At 48.2% G+C, this 25,828-nt stretch overlaps 1 protein-coding gene across 4 annotated transcripts in view; it reads right to left on the bottom strand.

The window, feature by feature from the left end:
- Positions 1–1,185: 1,185 nt before the first annotated feature.
- The window catches only part of PES1 (pescadillo ribosomal biogenesis factor 1), a 297,019-nt gene continuing 272,376 nt past the window's right edge, over positions 1,186–25,828 (bottom strand). For 2 of the 4 annotated variants that reach the window (XM_069619321.1, XM_069619322.1), the window contains 3 exons: positions 20,687–20,823; positions 20,390–20,557; positions 1,186–2,197 (listed from right to left, as the gene is read on the bottom strand). In XM_069619321.1, the coding sequence (XP_069475422.1) occupies positions 2,114–2,197; positions 20,390–20,557; positions 20,687–20,823 (389 nt within the window). In that variant the 3' untranslated portion in view covers positions 1,186–2,113. Of the gene's footprint in view, positions 2,198–20,389; positions 20,561–20,686; positions 20,824–25,828 lie in introns of all 4 variants that reach the window. The other 2 variants (XM_069619320.1, XM_069619323.1) reach the window with 2 other exon arrangements.

Below are 25,828 nucleotides of genomic sequence, written 5' to 3' on the forward strand. Positions count from 1 at the left end.
TAGGTGTGCATGGGACGGGAGTATTCCATAAGTCTGTGGCTACCCGTTTGGATTTCCAATTGGTACTGAAACCTAGTGTCGGGGTTGTTTTTCTCCCCCGCACACTACTACTATTCTAAAGGCGTAACATACTTTGAGACCAATATATAAGTGTGCTCCTAGACAAGATATCAGCATTGCAGTGAACAACAAATAAGGAATTTTGTAATGGGGGACAGTTATCCCCCTGCACCAAGTCATGGGGGCTGATCGCAGCCCACAAAAATAAGCAGGGTAAGTAAAGCAAAAAGGCTTCACTTACCTCCAAATGCCAGGACCGATTCAAAACCGCAAAATGTTTGGGGGTTCCAAAGATGCCAGAGAGAAATCAGCAAAAAGAAAACCTTTCCTCAACATGCCTCATTGTACAGAACAACTGTCCGAATACTGCACTTGACATATTCCCTACCAAGGTCCCCAACTTGACAAGTACTTGGCAGAATACTGTAGCAACTGCATACATCCCAGGTCCTGCCATCTAATGGAACTGACAGAATTAGGCAACCATTAAGGAGGTCCTGTTGTCCACTGCCTGGGATCATTTTTGATCTGCAAAGTATCACTGGCCCAACCATCCAGTAAGAGATGCAGAGTACTCGTTACTCCACAGACACTGGTGCAGGCACCAATTTCCAATGCTAGAGACTGCTAGAGCATTGGCCAGGTTCACTGCTATATACTGTTCTCCAGTATGAGGTAAACACCTGCAGCAAAATAACCCCACTTTCAGTGACATGACCCACTGCGGTAGGGTACAAAACATTACAATATGGCTCGGGCAATGCAACTGAAGAAATACACTTAGTGAAATATGTTAACAAAGGGCGTATTCTACTGGGAAAAGCAGATATCTATTGCACTTCATAGGTAGAGCATCAATTAACCCCTTCCATTATGGAAACAGATTAGTGCTGACCGCCATGGTCAATCCCACAGTTCCCGACCTCCAAGGCCAGTGGCGAATACTTGCATCAAGGTACAGATGCATACCACTACACATCGCCCAACCCTCCTCGCAAACAAACAGGGGGCTAGTCCCATATGCAGTAAATACATTTGCTTAATCAGAGCCCACAATCAAACAAGAGCATTCTACTATACTCCAGACTATAAAAAGGGGACATTAATGACCACCATCAGCGCAAATGATATATAAAAATCTTTTATTTTTATCAGACTTTCAACCAATGTTCAAGTATCTTCTTTCTTAAGGCATTGGGGAAGGCATGTCAGGGGGCAGTGGGGAGGGAAGAGGTGGTGGTTAACAGAAAACTGAGCAGCAACAAGACCCCTCAGTCATTGTATTACAGAATCTTTTCAAACAAGTCCATTTCATGGAGCTTGCAGTGGATTATGCTGTTCTTTGTAAGACCCATTTACATTTAGGTTGGGGCAAACAACATCTTTGGAATAGTCTGGTTTTGAGACAAGATAAATGATCTTTAAAAACAACATTCTCCTGTGTCTCAAGAGGAGATACACATACTCTGTGCATTCTCATGGAGGGTGAGGTCTTGGTGAAAAGGCATTTTCTCATGGAATTTCCTCAGCGAGTCTGGCTCAGTTCACTTTGTTTTGATTGTTTCATAGTTGGCCTGACTGATAAGAAGCTACGCTCTGGAGCGATCATGGTGAGAAAGGTGCAAGTTCCGCCAGCTCCAATTTTCACTTGGTGTCCAGCCGCATTCCATCATGCCGGAGTTCCACTCTTGGTGAGGCTGTTGTGGGTTGTGGTGCACCGCTGTCCTTTTTATTGTTGTTTCGGCAAGCAGTCCTAAGTTATGCACTTTTGCTGGTTGTTCCTGTAGTTTTTTGGCCGATTTACTCAATCGGTAATATTCTTGTGGTGTATCAGACTGAGCGGAGATCTAATGTTTACATGGGGGTGGACCAGTTGTCTGAAATATTTGTATTGTATTACCAGGCCAGAGTGTTGCTCTTTGGGAGTCCTCGGGCTGCGTTTTTGCTTCCACTGACATCATGCCTGATTTGCACACCATTAAGTCTAAGGCGTCACTGCCACACCTTTGATGTTTGTGTTAATTCAGACCTAGGATATTGATTTTTTTCTGCTTTACTCCTTTGCCTTCTTCAATTTCTTCTTCTGGGGTTTAACAGTCTCATCATGGGCCTTTCTCTTAGCTGCCAACTTATTTGCCTATTCAGTGAAAGCAATACAAAAAACAGTTAATTACTCTTCAAAATCGCCACAGACAATGAAAAAATCCACCAACATTGTCAACAAGAAACTTAAAAGCAATAAAAGAAAGTATTTAAGGTTCATTAACACTGTAAAGTCCCCTATAAAGCCAGGGAGGCAGAAGAGAAACTGTATAACCATCACTAAAAAGCAAAAAGTAGTGCTCACAGTCAGAACAAAACAATCGATAGATTGCCTCTATATCACCATATCACCATCAATGGTGACCTACAAGCGCAGCCCTTAGCGATATGTAATGAACAATAAACATTTTTTAAAAAACACCAAAGCTCCCTGCAATAGTCTAGTATCATCAATTATAATGCTGAAATCGTAGAGCTCACTGACAAAAAAAAAATTAAAAGTTACTCAAATTGCTAGTTTCTACGGTTAAAATATTTGTCCCCTTTCCGGCATGCGCCTCAGAAATCCAATATCTATTAACACAACAGACCATGCAGTCACGTTCACAGCTTTACCTAGTGCAGAGTACAAATCAAACTGGTTTCCACAATGTACCAATCAAATGCATATATGCATGAATTTTGGGGGGTAAAGGGGGAAATCAAGAAAGAAGAGCTGGTAGAGACTGGTTAGTAACTTGCTCTTATACTTATGTCCTTTGCTTCCTTCACACATCAAAGCCAATTCCCAAACAAACTATTCTGGGAAGATACCAGCTACAAGGACCGCAATTGGCTCAAGCAAAAGTATTCTCTGATCTCACTAAATGGAACATTGGCTTTAGAGCATATGTGGTAGGTACGAATTAGTGCAGTCCAACCTGTGCGGGACTACACAAGACTCATCTTCTAGGTATTAGGTAACCCACCTTTTAATATATGTTAATTATTTTTTACATTTGTATAGCACACAAAGCAGCCCATAGGCATAGTGGCGCTGTTACTTGAGGGGAGCTTAGTTACAGGGGTCACAAGTGGGATAGATCCTAGATCTATAGATATCACGCCATTTAGTACATCTGTGCATGGATGTCATAGTTGGGGGTACACTATGAGGGTTAGCATGAATTACATAAGAATAATGTGGAGTTCGTTAACTGAATAATGTGGTCTTCATGGCTTTTCGGAATGCTAGGAGTGATTCTTCTGCACAAAGAGTTGGTGGAAGAGCATTCCAGTGAAGGGGCACTAAGTAGGGGAAGCTGGCGCCTCCTGCTCTAGCTCCTTTTACCAAGGGCACTGTTAGCATATTTGAATACAGTGTTCTTGTTGGCCTGTTTGAGGTAGATGGGTGAATCCTTTGTGATAAGTAGGCAGGTGCTGAGGGGTGTATGCATTTGTGGGTGATATTCAAAGCGCGCACTATCACCAATTCTTTTATTGGGAGCTAGCTTTCTGGCAGTGGATATGTGCTCTCTTTTGGAGATGCCTTGGGCTGCAGGAAGGGACCTTTTCTGGATGACTTGCAATTTTTCCAGGTTTTTGGTGGATGTCTCTAGGAAGAGTACATTGCAGTAGTGCAGCCTTGAGCCTGTGATGGCCCTGGCTATGTTGGTGCAGATTTCTTTGGAGAGGAATGGCCTTACTGCGTTTAAGAGTTTGCCATGGTATGCTGCTGCAGAGGCTATGGCATTCACTGGTCTGGTCATGGATAGGTTGGAATCGAAATAGACCCCCAGGGTTTTCACTGCGTCAGATCTTAATAGAGTCAATGGTGAAGTGGCTAAACTGTGTCAAGATTTGTGTGTGTGTCAGAGGATCCTACTAGGAGGAGTTGTCTTGTCAGATTTGAGGCACAGTCGGTTTGCTGCCATCCAGGCTTGGAAGGTATTGTAAATATGGTTGAGGGTCTGGCGTCTGTCAGTTACCTGTGAGAGTGATGAGGATCTGGGTATTGTCCGCGAAATTGGTGTAGGATTTAACCAGAGCGTCAAGGATGAGGAAGAGGGGGCGGGTAAAGATGTTGTAGAGAGTTGGAGAGAAGCAGGAGCCTTGATGCACTCCACATAGCATTTTGGTGGGTGACGCGGCGGCTAGGTCCGAGAACACTTGCATGGTCCTTCCACGTAGGAAGGAGGTGATCCAAGCTGTAGTACCTGTGGAGAATTTAGCTGTCGGTGAGGTGATGGCATAGGATGCTGTGGTCAACTAGGTCCAAGGCCGCTGAGAGGTCCAGTAGGAAGAGCAGGGCTTGCTTTCCAGAGTATCTGGCGTCATCCACCTGTTTTTTTAGGTCTAATAGTGCGGTTTCTGTTCCGTGCTTGGGGCGGAAGCTGGATTGTCGCAACCCTAGGAGATTGTTCTCTTCGATGAATTGTTGTACCTGCAGGTAGGCTGCTTTGTCCAGTATTTTGAATACGAAAGGGACAGTGGTGATGGGCCTGTAGTTGGGGGATGTGGGGTCGAGGGAGGGCTTTTTTTTAACAGAGGGCAGACCCATGCTTCCTTGAGGCAGGTAGGTACTTTCCTTGTGGCAAAGGAGGCATTGACGAAGGCTGTCAGGAAGGGGGCGAGAGAGTCAGCACAATCCTTGATTGCGGCAGGGCATGAGTCCCCTTTGCAATTAGATGGTTTTATGGGTTTCATGAGGCTGATCATGTCCTGTTTATGAATGGCTTTGAAGGAGAAAGGTTCAGTGGTGTCCGGGGAGGATGTGGGTATGGGGGTGTTGGCGAGTGATTGTTGGGCGGTTAGGATTTTAGCTTGGAGGAGGTTGAGCTTGTTGCGCATGGCTGTTTGGATATTGTCACACCAAGCCTGGTCTTTAGTAAAGTTCAGGGGGGGACAGGGGTGGGGGTCTCACTTTCTCTGAATAGGGAGAAGATTTCTTGTGTTGGATTTGGACTCAGATTCTGGATTAGAAGGAGTAGCTTTGGCGTGAGGGATTGCTTTTTTGTATTCTATCGAGTGTTTTAAAGTTAAGTTTGTCAGCGTTAGATCAGGAGGTTTGCCATTGTGCTAGTGCGGCACGTTACTTGGTACGGAGTTCGATGAGATCTGGGGTGAACCATGCATTAGCGTGATTAGTGGTTTTGGCTTTGCGGGGTTTGAGTGGGGCAATAGAGTCTATTGCTGATTTGATGGCAGTGCCATAGGCTAGGGCAAGGGCCTCTGGGTCAGTGGAGAAGGGTGGTCTGAAGGTTGGTCCTTGTAGGAATGGAAGAAGTCTTTCCTTTGTAAGTTGTGGGGAGCTTCGTGCTAGGGTAGGTGGTAAGGGTGTACATGGGCGAGTGGAGGTTCTCGTGGTGGGGATGCCAAGAGTGATGATATGGTGGTCAGAGCAGGGGGTCGGTAAATTGCCTGTGATGAGTGTAGGACAGTTGTGGTGGGCAATCCAGTAGAGTGTCCTGCCATGGGTATGGGTGGGGTTGGTTTTGGTGTTGCAGAATCCTAAGGTCTGGGGGACTGAGTGGAGTGCTTTGGCTGCTGGGTCCTTGGTGTCATTAAGACCTCCGTTAAGGTCGCCAAGTAGAATGGCTTTGGAGGCTTTGTCTGAGAGGAGGTGGATGAGGAAGGCCTGGAAGTCGCCTATGGGGGATGGGGGCCTGTATACAAGGTGAACAGTAATGGTGCATTGGTGGGAGAGGTTGAGTTTTATTTGAAGGTAGTCACTGTTCATGGTTTTGTCAACATTCCTGATTGAAAGGGAGTATTTGGCTATGAGAGCCCCGCCATCCCTTTAGAGAGGCGGTCTTGCCTAGTGACCGAGTAACCTGTGGGGAGAGCCATGCATAGTGCAGAGCCTGAGGCTACATGTAGCCATGTTTCTGCCACCATAACGTGTGCATTAATAGAACAGGCATTCACCAAGGCACATTTAAGGTGGGGTTCAAGTGGAGTGGCATGCAGGGCAACATTTGCAATGGTGGCAGTGGGGGTCAAATTTTCAGGGGTCATAGGCATAGAAACAGCGGTATTCATAGCAACACAATGTAGCGTAGCAGAGGTGTTCTTAGTAATGACCATGGTGGGGTGAGTCTTAGTTGGCTGGTTTGTGGCTGGGCGAGCTGATCTGTGGGCGGATGGCAGGTAACAGTCTTCATAGGCTCGGATGTTATATCAGGGTGCGTACGCCGATTGGCTGCTGCAGTTGAGGGACAAGGTATCCGACACAGTTTGTAAATATCCGGTACAGAAGTGTGCGTGATAGAAACGTTGGGCAGTCCATGGGTTCTTGCGAGTAGGTGTGCGTTGCGGGTAGTTTTGTTGGAGGAAGGGAGGTGAGGGGGGGGGGGGGGGCATGGCTGGTTCGTGCATTTAGCCGTGTTAACCTGAGGGCTAGGCTTCGTGACGGGGGAGTCGGTAGCAGCAGATCGCTTACGTTGGGATGTGAACAAATGTTCTGAGCAGACACGGCCCTCTCCCCCTCCATTTAAAGCAGGAGGGGGAGGGGCAGGCAAGCGGACGCAGCGAATGAGGACCTGCGCAAGCAGCAGTGAATTTGGCGGCACCATTTGTTGTTGGTGGTGTTCCCATAGCAACGGGAACATCGGCATCCATCTTGGGGGCATCTGTGTCGGCTGCACACGTGGCGGCGTGGGGGACAAAGGAACACATGGTTGTTCCAAATACGAGGCGAACAGCTGATCCAGCATCCAGCTGGAGGGAGCGGAAACGTGCTCGCAGCGGAGCTGCAAAGAGCACTGGCCTTTTCTCTTTGCCTTCGCTCGTCAATATAGACCTGTACTACACAAGTTGGTAGTGCGATTGAGCAGCAAGACTCATCTTAAAAGGGGTAATGCGAGCTGTAGAGCTGTACAATGAAACCAGTAAATACAAGTATCTAAGAAAACACTTACACACTTAAGATATATAATAAATATGTTTTTATTTATACACAAAGATATTTAAAGAATTCTGTAAAAAAGCAGTAATTAGCTGTAACATTAATCTCAAGTTAGGATTCAATTCAAACACTGAACAATTAAGCAGGTGAATTAGTCATTCATATGTTGTTACACATGTTCCAGCAACTAGAGGGGACGTCATTTGAAGTCAGTATAGCATTTATATAGTATCACCTTTGCAATATTTTAAAGGAAGGAAGGTTAGGGTTAGACCACAACAGACTGATAGGTTATAATAACAATTAGATTCTCTCAAAGGGTTGCAGGCAGTCAATTATCCCAGAATTAAAGTGTTCAACATTTAACACCTGCAAGGGAACAAGCACTGACAAAGCCAATAGATTCAGAAGCAGGCCTTTAGGGAGCCAGGACAGTCAAAGTCAATTGTCAAAGTTCTGATGCTCTTCTAAGAAAAATGTTCTTACATAGTCAGTGTTCAAAAGAGAAATCACAGCAACTCAAGAGGAGTCCCCTTTAGACCTTACAATAGGGTTAAATTGCACTCCCAAAGATAGGAAGCACCCCAGAAATTGTATAAATTACCCCCAAACCCCACAGTCCCTTCAAAATGAAGCAAGTGTTCCAGCTGGTTGCCTTCACGATGCAATCCAGTAGACCCTTGTTCCTGGTCCTTGGACATGGTGACGAAAGGAAGGACGTCTGGCGGGCTCCTGCGACAGCACTCTAGAGAGGGACTCAGCAGCAATGGATTTCTGCCAATTCAGCAGCTCTTTGTGGTTTTGGCTACTTTTTCTCAGCGCCAAGGAATAACGAAAAGCCCTCGTTAGGATGTTCTTGATCGCTTGGTCCTGGACTCTGTTGACAGATTTCTTGCTTCTGTAGGGTCCTCCGGAAGATCAGGCCGGATTCGGACTTCGGAATACAATGCACTCAGAAGTGGTCGAGGTACCCCGGGTATTGGGCTTCTGCAGCCTTTGAAAGTTGCAGCAAGTAGGTGGTTGCGCCACAATAGAGTGTCTCGAAGCTAAAGGAGGAGGTCGTCCTTTACAGGTCTTCATTGTCAATTCGAAAACAGGGTCAGCACAGCTGCAGGGCTTCACTGGGCACTTTGCGGTCCAGGTGGGTCCGCTGGCATCTTCTCTAATTTTCTGCTTCAGATGTCCTCCAGTGATCGATTCTTCTCTTAGTCCCAAAACCTCGCTTTTTATCCAAGTTCCCATTCATTCACAGCCTATGCTGTCAATCACACAGCAGGGTGCCTGTCCTTTCAAAACAGCCAACCGGCCAATAGGAACTGGTTTCACGCAGGCTCACCTAGAGACAAAGGACAGGGAAGTTTCCGGACCCCCCCTCCCCTCACTTCCTGCAATTCCAGACACACAGAGTCCGGACGGGCTTCAGGGCTGAAGCTCGTCAAATGCAAACTACACCAAGGACTAAAACCTGATGCAAACAGAGTAAAAGCCCAGAAGAAACTAACAAGAAATGTTGAAAAAAGAAGACTGGGCCATTTTGTGAAATTGATCACCCTTGTGTGCAGCACTGCAGCGGAGGTATTAGCCTGCAGATACAGGTCAGTAGGTAGTCAAAAAGAAACCACTGCCACCAGTCACTCAAGTAGGTTAGTGTAACAGAATGTTACATGAGGAATGGGTTAAAGGAATTACGTTAGCCCCACCCCCCACACTCCACATAGGGTGGTGTGTGCAGGAGCCATAAAGTAAAGGTAATTAAGACAGGGGTCATCTTACTATTCTTGGGAACAGTAGTTCACCAAGAAAATGTAGTTAACATTAGGAGACTTCCAAGGGAGGGACTGCTCAGTGACACTGCACAAAAGTTGCTGTATGTCAACGCAAAAGCAGGTGCCGATGGAGTTTACCGGACTCCATAAAACAATAAGGATCATAGAAAATCATAGAAAAGACATGAGTGAATTAAATAATTTTCCCACTCAGGGGTAAAAATTAAAAAGCCCCAAGTCCAGCAAAAGAGCTGGGGGTCTCTAAGGTTAAAGGGAATTGGCACAGAAATGAAAATTGTACCATACAGCATTTACAGATGGCATTGGGTGTAACCTAAGTGGTTGCCTTGAAGAGCACACCCAGCTTAATGTGCCACTAAACAGCCAGTGGTGCTTTCTTGACCATACATAGATTTATGATGAAGGATAAACACCAAGATTTATGATGAAGGATAAACACCCCAGTATGCGGTCAATGGAAGTCTTACAGATTTTCTCCAGGGTTAGGCGTGTAATTGGTAATGGTCTACTTCTACGTAAATAGAACCTACAAGCCCTCATTGAGACCACGGTATAACAGGGTTTGTTGTGAACATGGGTTAGCAAAGCATGTGCGGATGGATAGCCGTGCCTGCAGCCCATGTCCACCGAAGTGGTGTGTTTACACATAGCTTAAGCTCAGATGGCGCTCATCTTCGATGTAGCTGTGCCATCCGATATTCTGTGGGGTAGAAAAAGCCAACTACCCTTGTAGACTTTTTGGGAACTATGGACAGCTTACCCTACTAGTCTACCAAATGTAATAGACTGGGTGATGTATAACATCTTGACGGAGGGACAGACAGGCTACCATAGAAACTAGGCTAATGGAATTCTCTGAGTGCAATAGACAGGTTACCGTTATAGTCTGACTACATATCTCCCATGTTCTACAAACGCTAAACAAAGCAGTCTAATAAGCATGTTGTCAAGGATATCTGCGTGTAACCACTGTGCGATACAATGACTTCCACAGATTCATAACAATCAACAGACATTTTTAAGTGCAGGTAGGCGGTACGGCCAGCTGTATTAGGGATGAGACTGTTAGGTAAGATTGTATGCAGTACCCTTTGGGAGACTGCACCAGCCTAGTCCTCTTGGCAATAGTTAACCCAACCTTTGGTATAAGCATGTACTAAACAAGTTAGTAGAGTGACTGTGCAGCCAGGCTTATTACAAGAGGGGTCAATGTGAGCTGTAGGGTTGCAGCAAACTTTCACAGTGACAAGTATCCAAATGAACAGTTACACTCGAGGTTTCTTGATTAAACAATTATTTATTAATTTAACTGTCAGTTTGAATAAGCCTTCTTTAGAAGGGAGCAAATATGTAACACTTAAATAAACTTCAGAAATACACACTCAGTTTCAGTAAATCAGTAGATACCCATTTGGGATGGCACACAGACACTTCCTACAAACCGAGGTGACAAATAAGGAACAAGTCACTTACCTGTAACTGTTGTTCTCCAGCATGGGTCTGGCATGGATTCACATGCTCATGAATATTCCCCATCGTCAGGCTGGGAATCCTCGGTAAAGAAAAAATCAGTATCAGTTTCGTTTCTGATCTGTCCTTTCATAGTAGTAACCAATCACTGATCTCTGCGTCATACTGACCACAGCCAATGACTTCCCTCTACCTAAGCCCCGCCTCTGGCAGCCATCTTCAGATTTGGTAGCACGTGAAGTGGCAGTATGACCAAGTGAAGAGCCGCAGAGGGGTAGGCGGGAGGGTTCGCATGTGAATCCATGCCAGACCCATGCTGGAGAACAACAGTTACAGGTAAGTAACTTGTTCCTTCTCCAGCATGGGGTCTGGCATGGATTCACATGCTCATGAATAAAGAATACATAGCAGTACACACATGCACAACCACGGGAGGTGGCAAAGGCTCAACATTAAGCATTACATCAAACTCAACATTAAGCAATTCTTACCTCCTCACCAGGCTCACCTTAGGCGAACAGATTGCGCAGCACTGCTTGGCCGACCCTGGACTCCTCCCTGGAATCCCGATCGACGCAGTAGAATTTCGTGAAGGTGTGCGTCGACCTCCACATAGCAGTCCTGCAGATGTCCAGCAAGGGCACACCAGATAGGAACGCCGTGGTAGCTGCGATCGCTCTGGTGGAATGGGCTCTCGGACGGCCAGGCAGCGGTCGGTTTGCCAACCGATGACAGTACATGATACAGCCGGAGAGCCATCTGGAAATGGAGGCCTTTGAGAGAGCCTTCCCCTGATTGACAGGTCCAAAGTTCACAAAAAGTTGTGATGTCTTCCGAAAACACTTCGTGCGGTCCACGTAAAACTTCAGCGCTCTAGCCACATCCAGCGAGTGCAAAGTCCTTTCGGCCGGCGACAAAGGCGACGGGAAGAAAACAGGCAACACCAAGGGTTCGTTGAGGTGGAAGTCCGACGGTACCTTGGGCATGAAGGAGGGGTGCGTACTGAGCACTACCCTCGTGTCGTGAAAAGTCAAGTACGGGGGCTTGCAGGAAAGGGCCTGGAACTCTCCCACCCTTCGTGCGGAGGTGATGGCCACAAGAAACGCTGTTTTCCACGACAAGAACTTCAACGGAGCCGAGTGCAGAGGCTCGAACGGAGGTCCCATGAGCTTGGTCAGCACCACGTTGAGCTCCAACGCCGGGGCCGGAGCCTTCACCGGCGGGAACAATCTGAACAGTCCCTTCATGAATTCTTTCACCAGACGATGAGACCACAAAGACGTCCGCCCCGTGGTTCTGGTGTATCGGGAGATCGCAGCAAGATGAATCTTGATGGACGCGTGAGCCAGTCCAGCCTTGGCCAGCGTCAGAAGGTACAGCAGTACCTTTGGAGCCGTAATCCGTAGAGGGTTAATCTTCTGTGCGTGGCACCAGACAGAGAACCTCTTCCATTTGTGTCCATAGCATTTAAGAGTTGAGAACGCCGTGGCCTTTGCAAGAACCTCTCTGCAGTCGGCCGGTATGTCGTATCCTCCAAACTCTAACGCTGCAGGAGCCGGGCCTGCAAGTTCAGCGACTTCCGGTCGTGATGGAGGATGGCACCTCCTTCCCTGGAGAGAAGATCCGCGTCCACTGGCAGCTTGATTGACGGGGACGCTGACAAGTCCAGAAGGTCCGGGAACCATATCTGCCTCGGCCACCCAGGTGCGACGAGGATCATCCTGCACCGTGACCTCTTGAGCTGGTTGACGAGCCGGATCAGCAATGGCAATCGAGGGAACGCGTATAGAAACAGGCCCTCCCAGGGGAACGAGAAAGCATCGCCCATGCTCCTCGGCTGGGGAAACCTGCTGGCGAACCTCCGGCACTTGGAGTTCGTTGCCGTCGCAAACAGATCGATCTGGGGTGTGCCCCACCGTCGGAAGAGGCGGTCCACTAGATCCTGTCATAGTTCCCACTCGTGGCACGAGCGCAGCTCTCTGCTGAGCGAGTCGGCGATGGGTTTTTTTTATCCCTGCCAGATGCAACGGCACCAGAAACATCCCTTGGGCGACGGCCCAATGCCACAGATCCTGCGCCTCCTTGGACAGGGCTGGGGACCTGGTTCCGCCCCGTTTCCTGATGTAGAACATGGTGGTGGTGTTGTCGGTGAAGATCCTCACCACCTTGCCCTTGAGGGACGGAAGGACATGAGGGCCCAAAACACTGCACGGAGTTCCAGGACGTTGACATGGAGGGACTTCTCCGTCGGAAGCCAAAGGCCTCTCGCATGCAGATTTTCAGTGTGCGCTCCCCACCCCTCCAGGGAGGCATCCGTGGTCACTGTCTCCTGGTGGCCGGGGGTCTGGAAGTCCATGCCCGCCGTCAGATGCGCGCGGGTGCCACACCACCGGATCGCTCGTCGGAAACTCTCGTCGAGTGTGATCCTCTCCTCGAAGCTGCCCGTTGTCTAGATCCAGCACGCGTCCAGGAACTCCTGCAACAGGCGCATCCGGAACCTGTACAGGCGGATGCGATGAATGCAAGAAGACATTCCGAGGAGGGACTTGATGGACCGCACCCTGGCCGCATCCGCAACCAGCATCCGCTGCACCTTGCCCAAGATGGCCCTCGTCCTTTCCTCCGACGGAGAGGCCAGAAGCGACACTGTCGAGCTTCGCTCCCAGAAACAGTGCGTCTTGCGCGGGCACCAGGTGGGACTTGGCGTAGTTTATGGAGAATCCCAGGTCCGTGAGTAGTTGGACGGACCTTGGCGTGTGCTCCAAGGCGAGCTCCTTCGTCTTTGCTCAGATGAGCCAGTCGTCCAGGTAGGGGTAGACGTAGATCCCCTCTCGGCGCAGCTGCGCCGCCACCGGTGCGAGGCACTTGGTGAACACCCTGGGTGCCGACCTCAATCCGAAGGGAAGGGCTCTGAACTGGTAGTGACGCCCTTGGACCACGAACCTGAGAAACTTTCGGTGTCCCTTTAGGATGGGAATATGGAAGTAGGCATCCTCCAAATCCAACGACGACAGGAAATCGCCCTCTTCCAGTTGACCCAGGACGTGTTGGAGGGTGACCATCCGGAACTTCTGTGCCTTGATGAATTTGTTCAGTCGTCGTAGGTCCAGGATGGGACGCCATCCTCCCATCTTCTTCTTGACGAGGAAGTATCTTGAGTAAACTCCGGAGCCCCGAAGCCTCTTTGGGACGAGCTTGATGGCGCCCTTCTTGAGCATCGCCTTTACCTCCAAGAGAAGTTGAGGGACGTGATGTTCTTTCCTGGCCACAGGGGGAACACGCGGGCACCTCTTTAGAAACTCCAGCGCGTGACCCCGAGCTAGGGCGTCCAGCACCCAACGTTAGGTGGAGATGGACTCCCACACGCTGACGAAGCTGCCCAGCCGGCCTCCCACCGGGGTGCTTCGGTGGGGGCCCGACCCCACGGCCGGTTCAGTCCTGCTTCGACGAGGCTTTGCCGCCTTGTCCTCCTTGGCGACGACGGCGGGGTCCGCCTGACTTGCCTCGTCCCCTGTAAGCTTCCTGTGACGACGAACGGGCCGCTTGACGGTAGGTGGAAAATCCACCGCTGGAACCTTTGGAGGCACCCTGTTTGCCTTCGCCGCTCCGAAAGGGCGGCCGCCGTTGCTGGAGAACCCCAAGAGCCCGGGCCGTCTCCGTGTCCGCCTTGATGGCTTGAAGGGAATCGTCCACTGTTTTCCCCAAACAGGTTGTTTCCGTCGAACGGCATGTCCAAGACTCTGGTCTGCACGTCCTGACGGAAGTCAGTAGCCTTGAGCCATCCAAGCCGCCCAAGGCACACGCCGTTGCCCAACTGGCGAAATCCAGTGTCAGCGATGTCCGTCGCAATCGTAATGGCGTGGTCTGATGCCACCTCTCCTTCCTGCAAGATCTCTAGGGCTTCCGCCCTCTTGTCGTCTGGTAGGAAGTCCAGCAGGGGGGCCAGTTTGTACCACAACTCCCTGTCGTAGCGGGCTACGATAGCCAAGGCGTTGGCCGCCTTAATCATCGTCGCTGCCGACGAGATGACTCTGCGTCCCATTGTGCCTAATTTCTTTCCCTCGCCGTCCGGTGGGGAGGTCGATGTAGAGGCCGCGCCCCCCCCCCCCGCTTTCTTCCTGGCCGCCGCGGAGACGACCGAGTCCGGGGTCGGCTGTGCCCGAAGGCACAAGGGGGCCGCATCCGGGACCCGGTACTTCTTCTCGTACCGATCCCTTCTAGCCGGCGTGGTGGATGGGTTCTTGAGGAGGGCGAGGCCCTCATCCCAAATATCGTCCAGAAGAGGTACAGCGAGGACCGTCTTCCTCTTGGCCTCGCGCCGTTGATAAAGGAAACCTTCCTTCTTCTCTTCCGGGCAGAGCTGGAAAAGCTTGGATGCCCTGGTGATCATGGAGTGAAACGATCCAATCTCGTCGGGCGGGGAAGCCCGGGTGGGAGGCGACGACGGGAGATCCTCGTCGTCTGTACCCATCGCGGCCGTGTCAGTCCCCGTATCATCCCCACGTGTGGTGGACGGGGAGGAGGGCTGGACAGGTCGCGATGGCTGAAAAGGAGGTGGAGGATGAATCCTTCTCTTAGGGGGAGGGCTCCCAGAAGGGCCTGGCTCCGGGTCCCCCGTCGGGAGCAGTTCCTCCGTTGGTGGTAACGGCAGTCTCATCCTTATCTCCGAGCATAAGGACTGTATAGCCAACAAAATGGCCGCCGAGTTGTCTTGCGGCACTGTTTGAGGGGAGTCCGACGGGCGGTCAGGAGCCCCGTTGGCACCCTCGACGTTCTCGTCGTCTCCTACGTCGGGGTCCCTCCCGAAGGGCTGGTCTACTTCCAAGCCAACGCTGTGGCTTAAGACTTCGATCAGCTCTTCCTCAGAGGTTGAGGCCGAATCCACGACAACCTCCTGCCCCCCCTTTTTCTTCTCCGTCGGAGGTTTCACGGGGGTCCTGTCGATGGGCATGAAAGAGGACTCCCTCCGCGGTGGCAGGGAGACTCTGGGCCCCGAGGTCGCCACCACTGGTGTAGCCTCCACAGGCTGAGCCAGGGCCGCCGCGACTGTCTCGATAGAGGCCTTGGCCGGATGGATTAAGGCTTTCACCACCTTAGGTGCACTCACCTTCTCCTTGGGGGGGAGGGTCACCCCCTCGCTCCCCCTCCGATGGGGCCTTCGAGCTCAACCGGGGTCTCTCCAGGAGCTTTGCCGGGTGCTCGGCCTTCCTCTTACCCGAGCCAGAGCGTTGGCTCGTGGTTGATGGCGCCGGGGAGGATGCGCCCTGCCCGGCGCCCGTAGAGCCCGACCGTTTGGCGCTCCCGGTGCCAGCGGACTTGCGGTGCTTGGCCTTCTGTTGGACCCCCGTCGCCGGGGCGCCCTCAAAGGTCTTAGAAGACCGCTCGGACTTCTTCTCGCCTGACGGGCTCTTTCCTTCCAGACATTCTGAAGCTGGCATCCAGGGCAGACCCTGAACAGCTTTCCGGGCGTCGAGCTTCCCTTCTCCTGGGCCATGTCCGAGATGGGCCTGAGAAACTTCTGGAGTCCTCCAAAAGCGTGGCTCGACGAAATCTTCACCCTTGAGGGGCGTAGACGAATCCGACACGGGTCCCCGTTGATCGGATGAAGAAACGGTGGAGCTTGAGGCTCTTTTGAGAATATTTTTGAGAAAAAACGTGAAAAAAATAGCACTAACGCTCGAGAGCAATAGCACGAGGATCCCAACACTTGAACGTGCGCCAGAGGCGGGGCTTAGGTAGAGGGCAGTCATTGGCTGTGGTCAGTATGACCTAGAGATCAGTGATTGGTTACTACTACGAAGGACAGATCAGAAACAAAACTGATACTGATTTTTTCTTTACCGAGGATTCCCAGCCTGACGACGGGGAATATTCATGAGCATGTGAATCCATGCCAGACCCCATGCTGGAGAACTAGGACACTGGGCATTTATATGTCACTGGTACATTTAGAGCAATACTGAGTTTGGTGTCAAAAGGGAAAGGTTAAGGGAGAAAACAATGGTTAACAAGTTTCTCAAACTTGTAAGCACTTTTGAAACCCCCACAATGCAATGTAGATTGACCCTTTCCCAGCTACACAGGTTTCAGAACGTGTGGCTTTTTGGAAGGACAGATCAAAACACAAAGTCAGAGGTTAGAAGAGTCTTCAGGGAGCCAGGACAGTCAATGTCTATTGAGCAAAGTCTACGGGAGCTGGAGTTCTTCTTGAAGGGAAGTAAAAAGTCTTGCACAATGTTAGAGAGTTCTTGTTGAAAAAGAAATCGCTGTTGGGCACAAGCTGGGAGGTTTGTGAGGGGTAGAGCTGCAAGCAATTCGGCAAAAGCTAACAGACACAGCAGCAGGGCTTCACTGGGCAACCCATGGTCCAGGAGTTGCAACAGGCATCTCTTCCAAGTTCTTCTTCGGATTCCTTCGTCGACGACTGCCTTCCTAGCCAAAAAGCCTTGCCTTTTATGCAGGTTTCTCCCATTCAATCCAGCTTAGCTGTCAATCACACAGCAGGGTGACTGTCCTTGCCGGACAGCCAGCCGGCCAATCACCTTTGCGTGTATCCCTGTAACCAAGGGATTAAGCACAGAGTTTTGGGCACCTCCCTCACTTCGTGCCTCCCCCAGACACTCTGGAGCCAGAGGCGGGTTTCACTCCTGAAGCCCGCTAACGGCGAATGAACAGAGACCAAACCTGGTTTGGCGTGCTGAGAAAACCCTTCCACAAAGAAATGGCAAAAAAAGAAGACTGGGGACCATTTTAACAAAGGAGACTCAGTGCCATTTTGAAAAACATGGCTCCTGCGATTTAACGTTATCGGAGCGGCGGACAGGTCAGGGTAAATCATGGTAGTTCATTGAAAAACCACTGCCACCAGCCATTCTGAGAGGAAAGGGTAACAAATGAATGCTACTTGAGTAACTAGACATAGGTGATACTAAGTAAGCCCTTCATCACTACTGTAACATAGGCTGTGCTTGGTCTAGAATTTTATAAGACTAAGTGAAGTCAATTTTACTCCACTGCTCTGGGAAACAGTAGTTTATCCCATAGAAGGTACTTAAACCTTGGGAAATCTGAAAGACTTCCCTGTGGCACTGCACTGAAGGTGCTGTGTGACTCAATTGGAAAAGATTAAGCCTATGGCGTTGGTTAGACTCCATAACCAAAAAGAAACAAGTGTATAAAATCTCAGTAAAATACACGAGAGAGTAGGTGCAAGGGTCTCACTCTCTCCAGGTTAAAAAAATCAAGTCCTCAAAATCCAGCCAAGTTGCTGGGAGTCTCCAAGGTAGAGGGAATTAGAACATTTTTGAGAATTCTCCCTAACAGACCGCCAGTACTTTTGCTGGACTTGAGGACTTATATTTTTTTACCTGAAGAGTGCGAGACCCTTTTTTCCCCCCATTCGTGTATTTTTCTGCGATTTGGACTCTGTCAGACTCCGAAGTCACAAAGAAACAAACTCCATAGGCATCTCACACAGCAACTTCAGTGCAGTGACACAGGGAAGTCTTAGATTTCCCAAAGGTTTAAATACCTTCTCTTGGTGAAACTACTGCTTCCAAGAGCAGTGAAGTGAAATTAACTTTACATACATTTTGTAACTTTCTAGACCCAGCACACACTATCTTACAATAGGGTACTGGAGAGGTTACTTAGTATCCCCTTTGTCTAGTTTCTCATGTAAAATGTTTACGTTACCATTTCTACAATTAATGGCTGGTGGCAGTGGTTTACTTTTTCCTACCATTGAGTGTTTTTACCGTGAGTTGCAATTGCAGCTGCAGTAAGACACCCACAGGTGCCTTTTTGTCAGAATGTCCCCTGTCTTTTCTTGCCATGTCCTGTTGCAAAGGCCCTTCGTGAGATTTACTCTACGTGCCGAACCAGGTTTGGTCCTTGGCGGGATTCACTGGTGAAGCCGGCCTCTGGCTCCAGCGTGTCTGGCAGGAAGTGAGGGAAGTGCCTGAAACTCCCTGTGCTTAATTCCCTTGGTTACAGGAATGCACCCATAAGTGATCGGCCAGCTGGCTGTCCTCCGAGTGACAGCTAGGCTGCAAATGAATGGGAGAAACCTGCATAAAAGGCAATGCTTTTTGGCTTGGAAGGCAGAGTCGGCCAGTGGACGAAGGAATTCGAAGTAGAACTTGGAAGAGATGCTTGCAGCAACTCCTGGACCGTTGCTTTGCCCGGTGAAGCCCTGTTGCATTACTGAAACTCCAAATTCGCCTCGACTAGATAAGCCCTCCAACGGATTACTTCTCCCCTTGGGTTGGTGGGACCTATCAATCCCAACGTGATTTTGTCTGGACATCCTTTATAAGCTGGCTGTACTTCCTCTACCTGGCAATTTGGTTCCTGTAGCAGTGGAACACCAGATCAAGTGCATTGCTTTTAAGTCAGATCACCTGCGGACTTCCATGAAGCAGGACTGACCAAGCCTGAGCCACCTCAGAGTGCTGGACCCCAGATGCGAGGAAAGTCCATAGTAGTATCCGAGAACCACTGTGTTGTTATTCTTGAGAGTCACGAGGAACTGAAACCACGAAGTGCAGCTGATCTGAAGTTTGCCCATTGCTGCCTCCGACCTTCCATTCGTAGTGCAGGAGTCCCCAGACGTCCTCCCTCTTGTCCCCACAACTGAGGCCCAGCAACACAGGATCTGCAGAGCTACACAGAAACAAAAGCCAGCGGGAAGCATTTTTCTTCTAGCCAAAGGTACTGTAAAACTAAAAGGACTTACCTCTTGTCCTGTAGTGTTGCTTGTTCTCAGTTGAGACTGGTCTTGGTTGCTTTGCAAAGTTGCTTGCAGCTTTGCCCCTCACAAGCCTCCCAGCTTGTGGCCCTACAGGGATTTCATTTTCTACAAACATTTCTAAAACATTGTGCAAGACTTTTTACCAACCTGCAAGAAGTGCTTCAGCTCACCTATACTTTTGCTCAACTAACATTGTCTTTCCTTGCTCCCTGAAATACTTCTTACCTCAGACTTTATACTTTGCCTTTCCCCCAGGAAAGGGTTAATTTACTTTGCGTTGGAGGATTTTAAAAGTACTTACCTGCTTAAGAATAATTGTTAACCATTGTTTTCTCCCTCTAAAACCTTTTCTTTGACATCCCACTCAATAGTGCTCTAAATGTGCAAGTGATAAATCAATGTCCACAGTGTCCTAGCTAAGTCACCTGAGGCTGTAGGAAGTGTTTGTGTGCCACCCCCAATGGGTATCAACTGATTTAGCGAAACTGAGAATGGGTATTTATTGAAGTATATTTTGTGTTATATGATTGCTCCCTTCTAAAGAAGGCTTATTCAACTGACAAATTAATAATTGCTTAATCAAGAAACCATGTGTGTGTTTATTTGAATAACTGTCATTGTGAAACACTGTTACAACCTTACAGCTCACATTGAGCCCTCTTGAGTTAAGTTTGGCTGCTCAGTCACTCTACCAACGTGTGTAATACAAATTATACCAAAGGTTGGGTTAACTACTGCCAGGAGGACAAGTCTGGTGCAGTCTCTAACAGGGTACTGCATACAATCTTGCCCAAGATCTTTTCTCGGCAGGATATCTCAGCGGCAACATGCTTAACTTGGAAGCAAGATGACACAGCAAAATAGGTTAGATCCCCGGGTCCGTGCTTAGAAACCTCTGGGTATTAAGCGAGTTATAAATAACATATCCTATCAGAGCAGCACCTTTTTTCGACTTGGGAAAGAAACAAATGTTATACTCAGAGTCAACCACTAAATGGCAGCTATGCAAAGCATGTGAATCTAAGCAGATTCACAAGCTTCAGAAAGGGAATGATGGAAGGAATTACGAAGGGAGGAGACATCCCCCAACAAAAGGAAAAAAGTATGCAAATCACATGCCTGCACGCAGAGAAAGTAATGAAAAACTGAGTGTGGATTGAACGTAGGCCAAGACACCTAGCATCTTGGGCTGCCCTCCAGACCCCAATGGAGCACGAAGTGTTCTGTAAAGTTGAGTACAGAAGAAATCTGGGACTCTAGCGCAATGCGTCAGTTGTCCCAACCCATTCATATTTTCAGTGCAAGACTGACCTCCCAAAAGATCCTAAAGGAGACCCAGTTACAGAAAAAAATCATGCTCAAGTGCAGAATGTCCTAGTTGCTCATTCTTACCTCTCGAACTTTTCGCTTTTTGCCAAACATAATCTTGTTGTACAAATATTTCTCCCTCTTCTTCATCATCATGATGGCAAGACGTTTCTCCTCACTCTTCTCACGATCTGCAGTCCGGGAACGGTCCTCGGGTTTCAGTACACCTGCTGTCACCTTCACATTCAGGCGCTGCTAGTGAGGTAAGCAGATTGAGGGAGAGCAGAACATAAGTAGAGCAGACGTACAAAAGGTACAGAAGCAGTGATAAGACAGACACAGGGGAGGGTAACCAACTTGTAGTTCTCGGTAAAGCAGTACCTTTCCTTGCACTCTTTGCTCCATCTTCTTTAGTTGTGCATTTTCCTCTGAGTCCTCCTCTTCATTCTCAGACTTGTCATCCTCGTCGTCATCCTCATCGTCATCTTCATCATCGTTGTCTTCTGAACCACTCTCTTCTAATAAAGGATGAAAGAAGCAAACTAGTGTACACAGACCTGTAGCCATAGCAGATTCCCAATAATCCTACCTTACCTGGCCATTCTCCAGTTTCTGGAATTGCCTAGCACCACCCACATTCTTACAACTACCTCTGTAGTGGATTTTGGAAACATCAAGCATGTATGTATCGTTCAGGTGTGCTATTTCCATCATGCAGCAAGACCAGAACTACTGTGCTATAGCAACACCTTAGACAACAAATTCCACCTCTCCCAGATGCCTGGAGTACATCTTAAATCCACTGCAGAAGTCCCCCAAAAACATTTGTGTCAGCTGGCTAGAAGTTGTCCAATGCATACTTCTGAATTAGGGAAGACAGTGTCAGGACAGTTTTTCTGAAGTCCAACTAAGGGCTTAGTAAAACCATTCAACTGAGGCAGTACAAGACTCCACTCGTAGTATAAGGGTGTACCACCTGAGTATATGGTAGCGTAGACAGAGCAGCCAGGCTTATCTTAGGAGGGAGACAGAGCTGTAGAATCAGTACAAAGAAATTGTAATACACATGATCGAAAGAATTACTGAAACACTATGTATTGTAAAAAATAAATGGTTTATTTAAATACAAGTAGGCACAGATGCATCTTGGGGGAAAGAAGTACCATCACAGATCATACAAATTAAAAAAACACTGCTTTAAAGCACACAGACCAAAGCATAGACCCAATTTAGAAAACCAACAGTAGTCTAGGTAAGTTAAATCTTTTCATACGCATTCAGTATAGGTCACACCTATTCATGGGGAGGAAAAACCATTAGTTACTTTTTAGATTACTTTCTGTAATACAGGGTACTAGAGACTAGCAGTTGTACTGTGACGCTCTGCAAAGAAATCACAATGAACCAACTTGCAATATACTTTCCTGAAGAGTGGGACAATTATTCAAGGGACAATAACAACCCAACTATTATTCAGGTTAACACAGTTATACTAGGTCAGTAAAACCATTCCGGTGCAATGTACAATTAAAGGTGCTTTAATTGCTTAAAGGTAAGCAACAACTAACTTGTTTCAGGATGGCACACAGCTCAACACCATGTAAGTAAGACCTATATACTTTTTAAAGGAGCAAACAGCAACTTAAGAGGCAAGTATAACCTATGGCAGAATTATTCTGGACAGGCTAACAGCAAGTCAGGGAAAGCAAGCCCCAATTGGGGACACTCCTAGATATATCCTAACAGGGGTAGTAAAGTGGAATCAACAGCTTTACTTTTGGGGGAAGAGACACAACCAATTCACAGATGAGTAACTTAACCGGACATCTACTTTCTGTTCGAATGGCGAGACAGTTTCTAAGGAAAATATGACTTTACATATGCTTTTCAGAATGCCAGAACATTTCCAAGGTAAGTAATATAACCTTACATATACTTTTACAAGTGCCAGAACACTTTCAATGTAAGTAAGAACTTTTATAACTGTTCACTCTGCTACAGTTACCCACTAACTCTTATACAAGTAAACTTTTCAGCACTAGTTCTACTTTTCAAGGCAGACCCCCTTTAAATATCCAGCCCTTTCCTATTCTATGGTAGGAGTTCTCTCAGATTCAGAAGAGGGACGCTAGTGGTCTATGAGCCAGCTGTAGGCAGGGTGAGATAGGGCTCAGTTGCAGCCAAAGTTCCAGAGGAAGACTGTTCAAACAAGTAAGTATTCCACTTTCAAAGTTAGCTGAGGGTCCAGGGAATTCAGGAAAGACGCACTAGGAGGATTCCCAGCAGGGGCCTTGGTCAACTGGACGAGGACTCCCCAATCACAGAAAACACCTCAAAGCTACACAGGCATCACAGGGGACTTGAGTTAAGTAATACCCAAGCCAACACTGTACCTCAGCACAGGAAGTATTGCAGCAGGGGAGACTTCAGGATCTGCAGCCAAAAACCTGTTCGCTGAATTCTAAGTCGTGAAGACAGGACCCTGGGAGGACTTCTGAAGCAAGGATCAACTGGGAGGGCTCCAGGCAAGAATTGCTTCGTGGCTGGATGTGGTTCTGGCACCCTTTTCAGGAGCCAGAAGAGGACTGAATATCACGGTCAGATTCTCGTTGTTTGAAAGGTCCAGCACTCTGGTCAGGGAACTTTCCAGACTATTCACGTCTCTGGAGTTCCAGCAGGGTGCCCAAAATGTTCCTGCAGGATTAAGAAGACTGTTCACCACACAATGGCTAACAGTCCCAGGGCATTGGGTATTGCAGCCCAGCAAGGTCACAGCACAACATGCAATGGCTCAAAATGCAGGTCTTCTTGACTATAGTGCATCTCACCTGGCCCTGGGCTTGTCATCGTCAGAGTCCACAGGTCGATTGGAAGGAAGGGTACAGCAGGCTCTGGTTACACAGCAGGCTCTCCGGTCGCTGGAAATCATCTCAACCGCGTTTTCTTCATCATCCCATTCGGTTTCAGTTCATGTGGTTGACTACCTCTTCAGCTTCCAGGATCAGACTGCAGAAACCCAGCCAATCAAACAGTCATGCAGCATTCAAACCTGGGGGTTGGCAGACCTTTCAGGACAGTCAGTCTCCAATTTGAACTGAATTCTCGCAGTCAGGCTGGACGACAAAGGACTGCAGAGTTTTGGACTCCTCCCTGCCTGCCTTCACAGACTCTAGAACCTGGGCTGGGAATCCACAGGATTCCCAAAGACAAAACTGACGAGGATTTCCCCACCTTGGAGGTCAGGGGAAGGAACAAGAAAAGACAACTAACACTAAAATGGCGAAAAAAGAAGACCGGGGTGTTGGAGAGAATTCACATTTCTGGGCTAATTCCCTTCAACTCCGGACTCCCAGCTCTTTTGCTGGACTTTTAATTTTAAACTCGGAGTAAGCAAGACCTTTTTCTCGCTCACTCATGTATTTTTGATCTGATTTGGACAGTGTTTCTTTGTTTTTGGTGTCTGACAAACTCCATAGGCATCTACCTTTTGTATTATGACGCACAGCACCTTCAGTGTAGTGTCGCAGAGAAGTTCCTTGGATTTCTCATAAGGTTTAAATACCTTCTCTTGGGTGAACTACTGTTCCCAAGAGTAGTAAAGTGAAATTGACTTTACTTGCCACTTCATCCTATGTAGGTCCAGCACACCTCATTGTATATGGAAGTGCTGTGGGGTTACTTAGTAGCCCTGTTTCCTACTTACTCATGTAACATTTTCTATGTTATCCTCACTACTTTAAATGGCTGGTGGCAGTAGTTTAATTTTCCTACCATTGTGCGTTTCTACCGCAGGCTGAATCCTCAGCTGCAGTAGTGCACCCATGGGTGCCCATTTTATTAAAATGGCCCCGGTCTTTTTTTTGCCATTTCTTGCTTGTGAGGCCTTTCTTGGGTTTTACTCTGTGTGCCAAACCAGGTTTAACTCTTGTTCGTTTTGCCTTTGGCGGGCTTCAGTGCTGAAATCTGCCTCTGGCTCCAGTGTGTCTGGCAGGGCAGGTGCCAGAAACTCCCCGTCCTTAGTCTCCTTGGTTACCTGAAGCTAGCCTGTGCATGAATGGGAGAAAACTGCATAAAAGGTGAGACTTCTGGAACCAAAGACAGTCGACCACTGGACGAAACATACGACAAAGGAAACTGAAGAGAAGCTTGCTGCACCCCTGGATGATTGAACTGCCTGAAGCCCTGCTGAAGCTCCAACTCCAAATCGACTAGAGAAGCCCAGGAACAGACATCTTCCCTTAGGTTGGTGGTACCATTCCCCAAATGGCTGTACTTCTTTGCTGCTGCTGGAAGAGAGTGCCAGGGGTCGAGAAATCCATAGTCCAGTGCATCGTCTTTAAGCTGGACCGAAGCTCCAGGAAGATCTGGAGGACCTTCCCATAGCAGGACGAGCCAAGCCTGAGTCACCTCACCGAGTGTTGGACTCCAGAAGCAAGGGAAGCCCATCAAGTGTCCAAGACCCTCGTTGGTGCCATTTGCCAGTAGCTGAAAGCGCAAATTCAACTGAAAAGAACCCGTAGCTGCCGCCGACCTTCAAACTGCAGTGAAGAGTCCTCCAGACATCCTCCCTCTTGTCCCCACGACTGAGGCTCAGGAACCCATGCTCTGCAAGTATGTAACCAGAACAGAAGCCAGCTGGATCCTCTTCTTCAAACCTAAGGTACTGTCTTGACTAAGGGGTACTTACCTCTTGTCTGTAGCTTGCATGTTCTCACTGGATACTTGCAGTAGCTGCTTTTTGCAGACTTGATTCCAGCTATGCCCCAACAGTGATTTTAGTACAAACCTTTGTGCTATCTAAAGAAGTGCCTCAGCTCCTTAGACTTTGTTCAAATTGACTTTGGCTGACTTGGCTCCCTGCAGACTCTTCTGACCCATTAACTGATTTTAACTGTCCCTCATAGGTGGTGGATAAATGTAACTTGTATTGCTGTGAAATATCTAGTCTAGACTTCATTGGGAGATTGAAAAGTATTCACATGCTTTGTGAAGCTATTAACCTTTTCCTTCCCTAACCTTTTCCACAACCTCAGAATTGTGTTAAGTGCAAAATATGATATAGAAATGCTGATACTGTCCTAGTAATTGACGTCATCTCAGGGTGTAGAAAGTGTGTAAGAAACATCCCAAAAGGGTATCTATTTGCTTAAATCTGAGGAAGTGTTATTAAGTGTACTTTTATTGTTGCATATTTCCCCTTTTAAAGAAGGCTTATTTAAAACTGACCGTTAATTATTTTACTAGAAAACCATGAGTAAGTGTTATTTGGATACTTTTAATTGTGAATCTCAGTGTTCCATCTCTACAGCTCACATGTACCCCTCTTGAGATAAGTCTGGCTGCTCAGACCCTCTACCAACTTGTGTAGTACAGACCTATACCAATAGGTGGGTTACCGATTACCAAGAGGACAAGGCTGGTGTAGTGCTGCATCCAATCTTGCCTAACACTGGGCCATTTTGGTAAAATGAGCAGATTGGTGCCTTTGCCGGGGCTGTGGAAACAGCCTGCACTAAAGGTGCA

Source organism: Ambystoma mexicanum, chromosome 10 (assembly GCF_040938575.1).
Source record: "Ambystoma mexicanum isolate Mex_15411 chromosome 10, UKY_AmexF1_1, whole genome shotgun sequence".
Taxonomy (NCBI): domain Eukaryota; kingdom Metazoa; phylum Chordata; class Amphibia; order Caudata; family Ambystomatidae; genus Ambystoma; species Ambystoma mexicanum.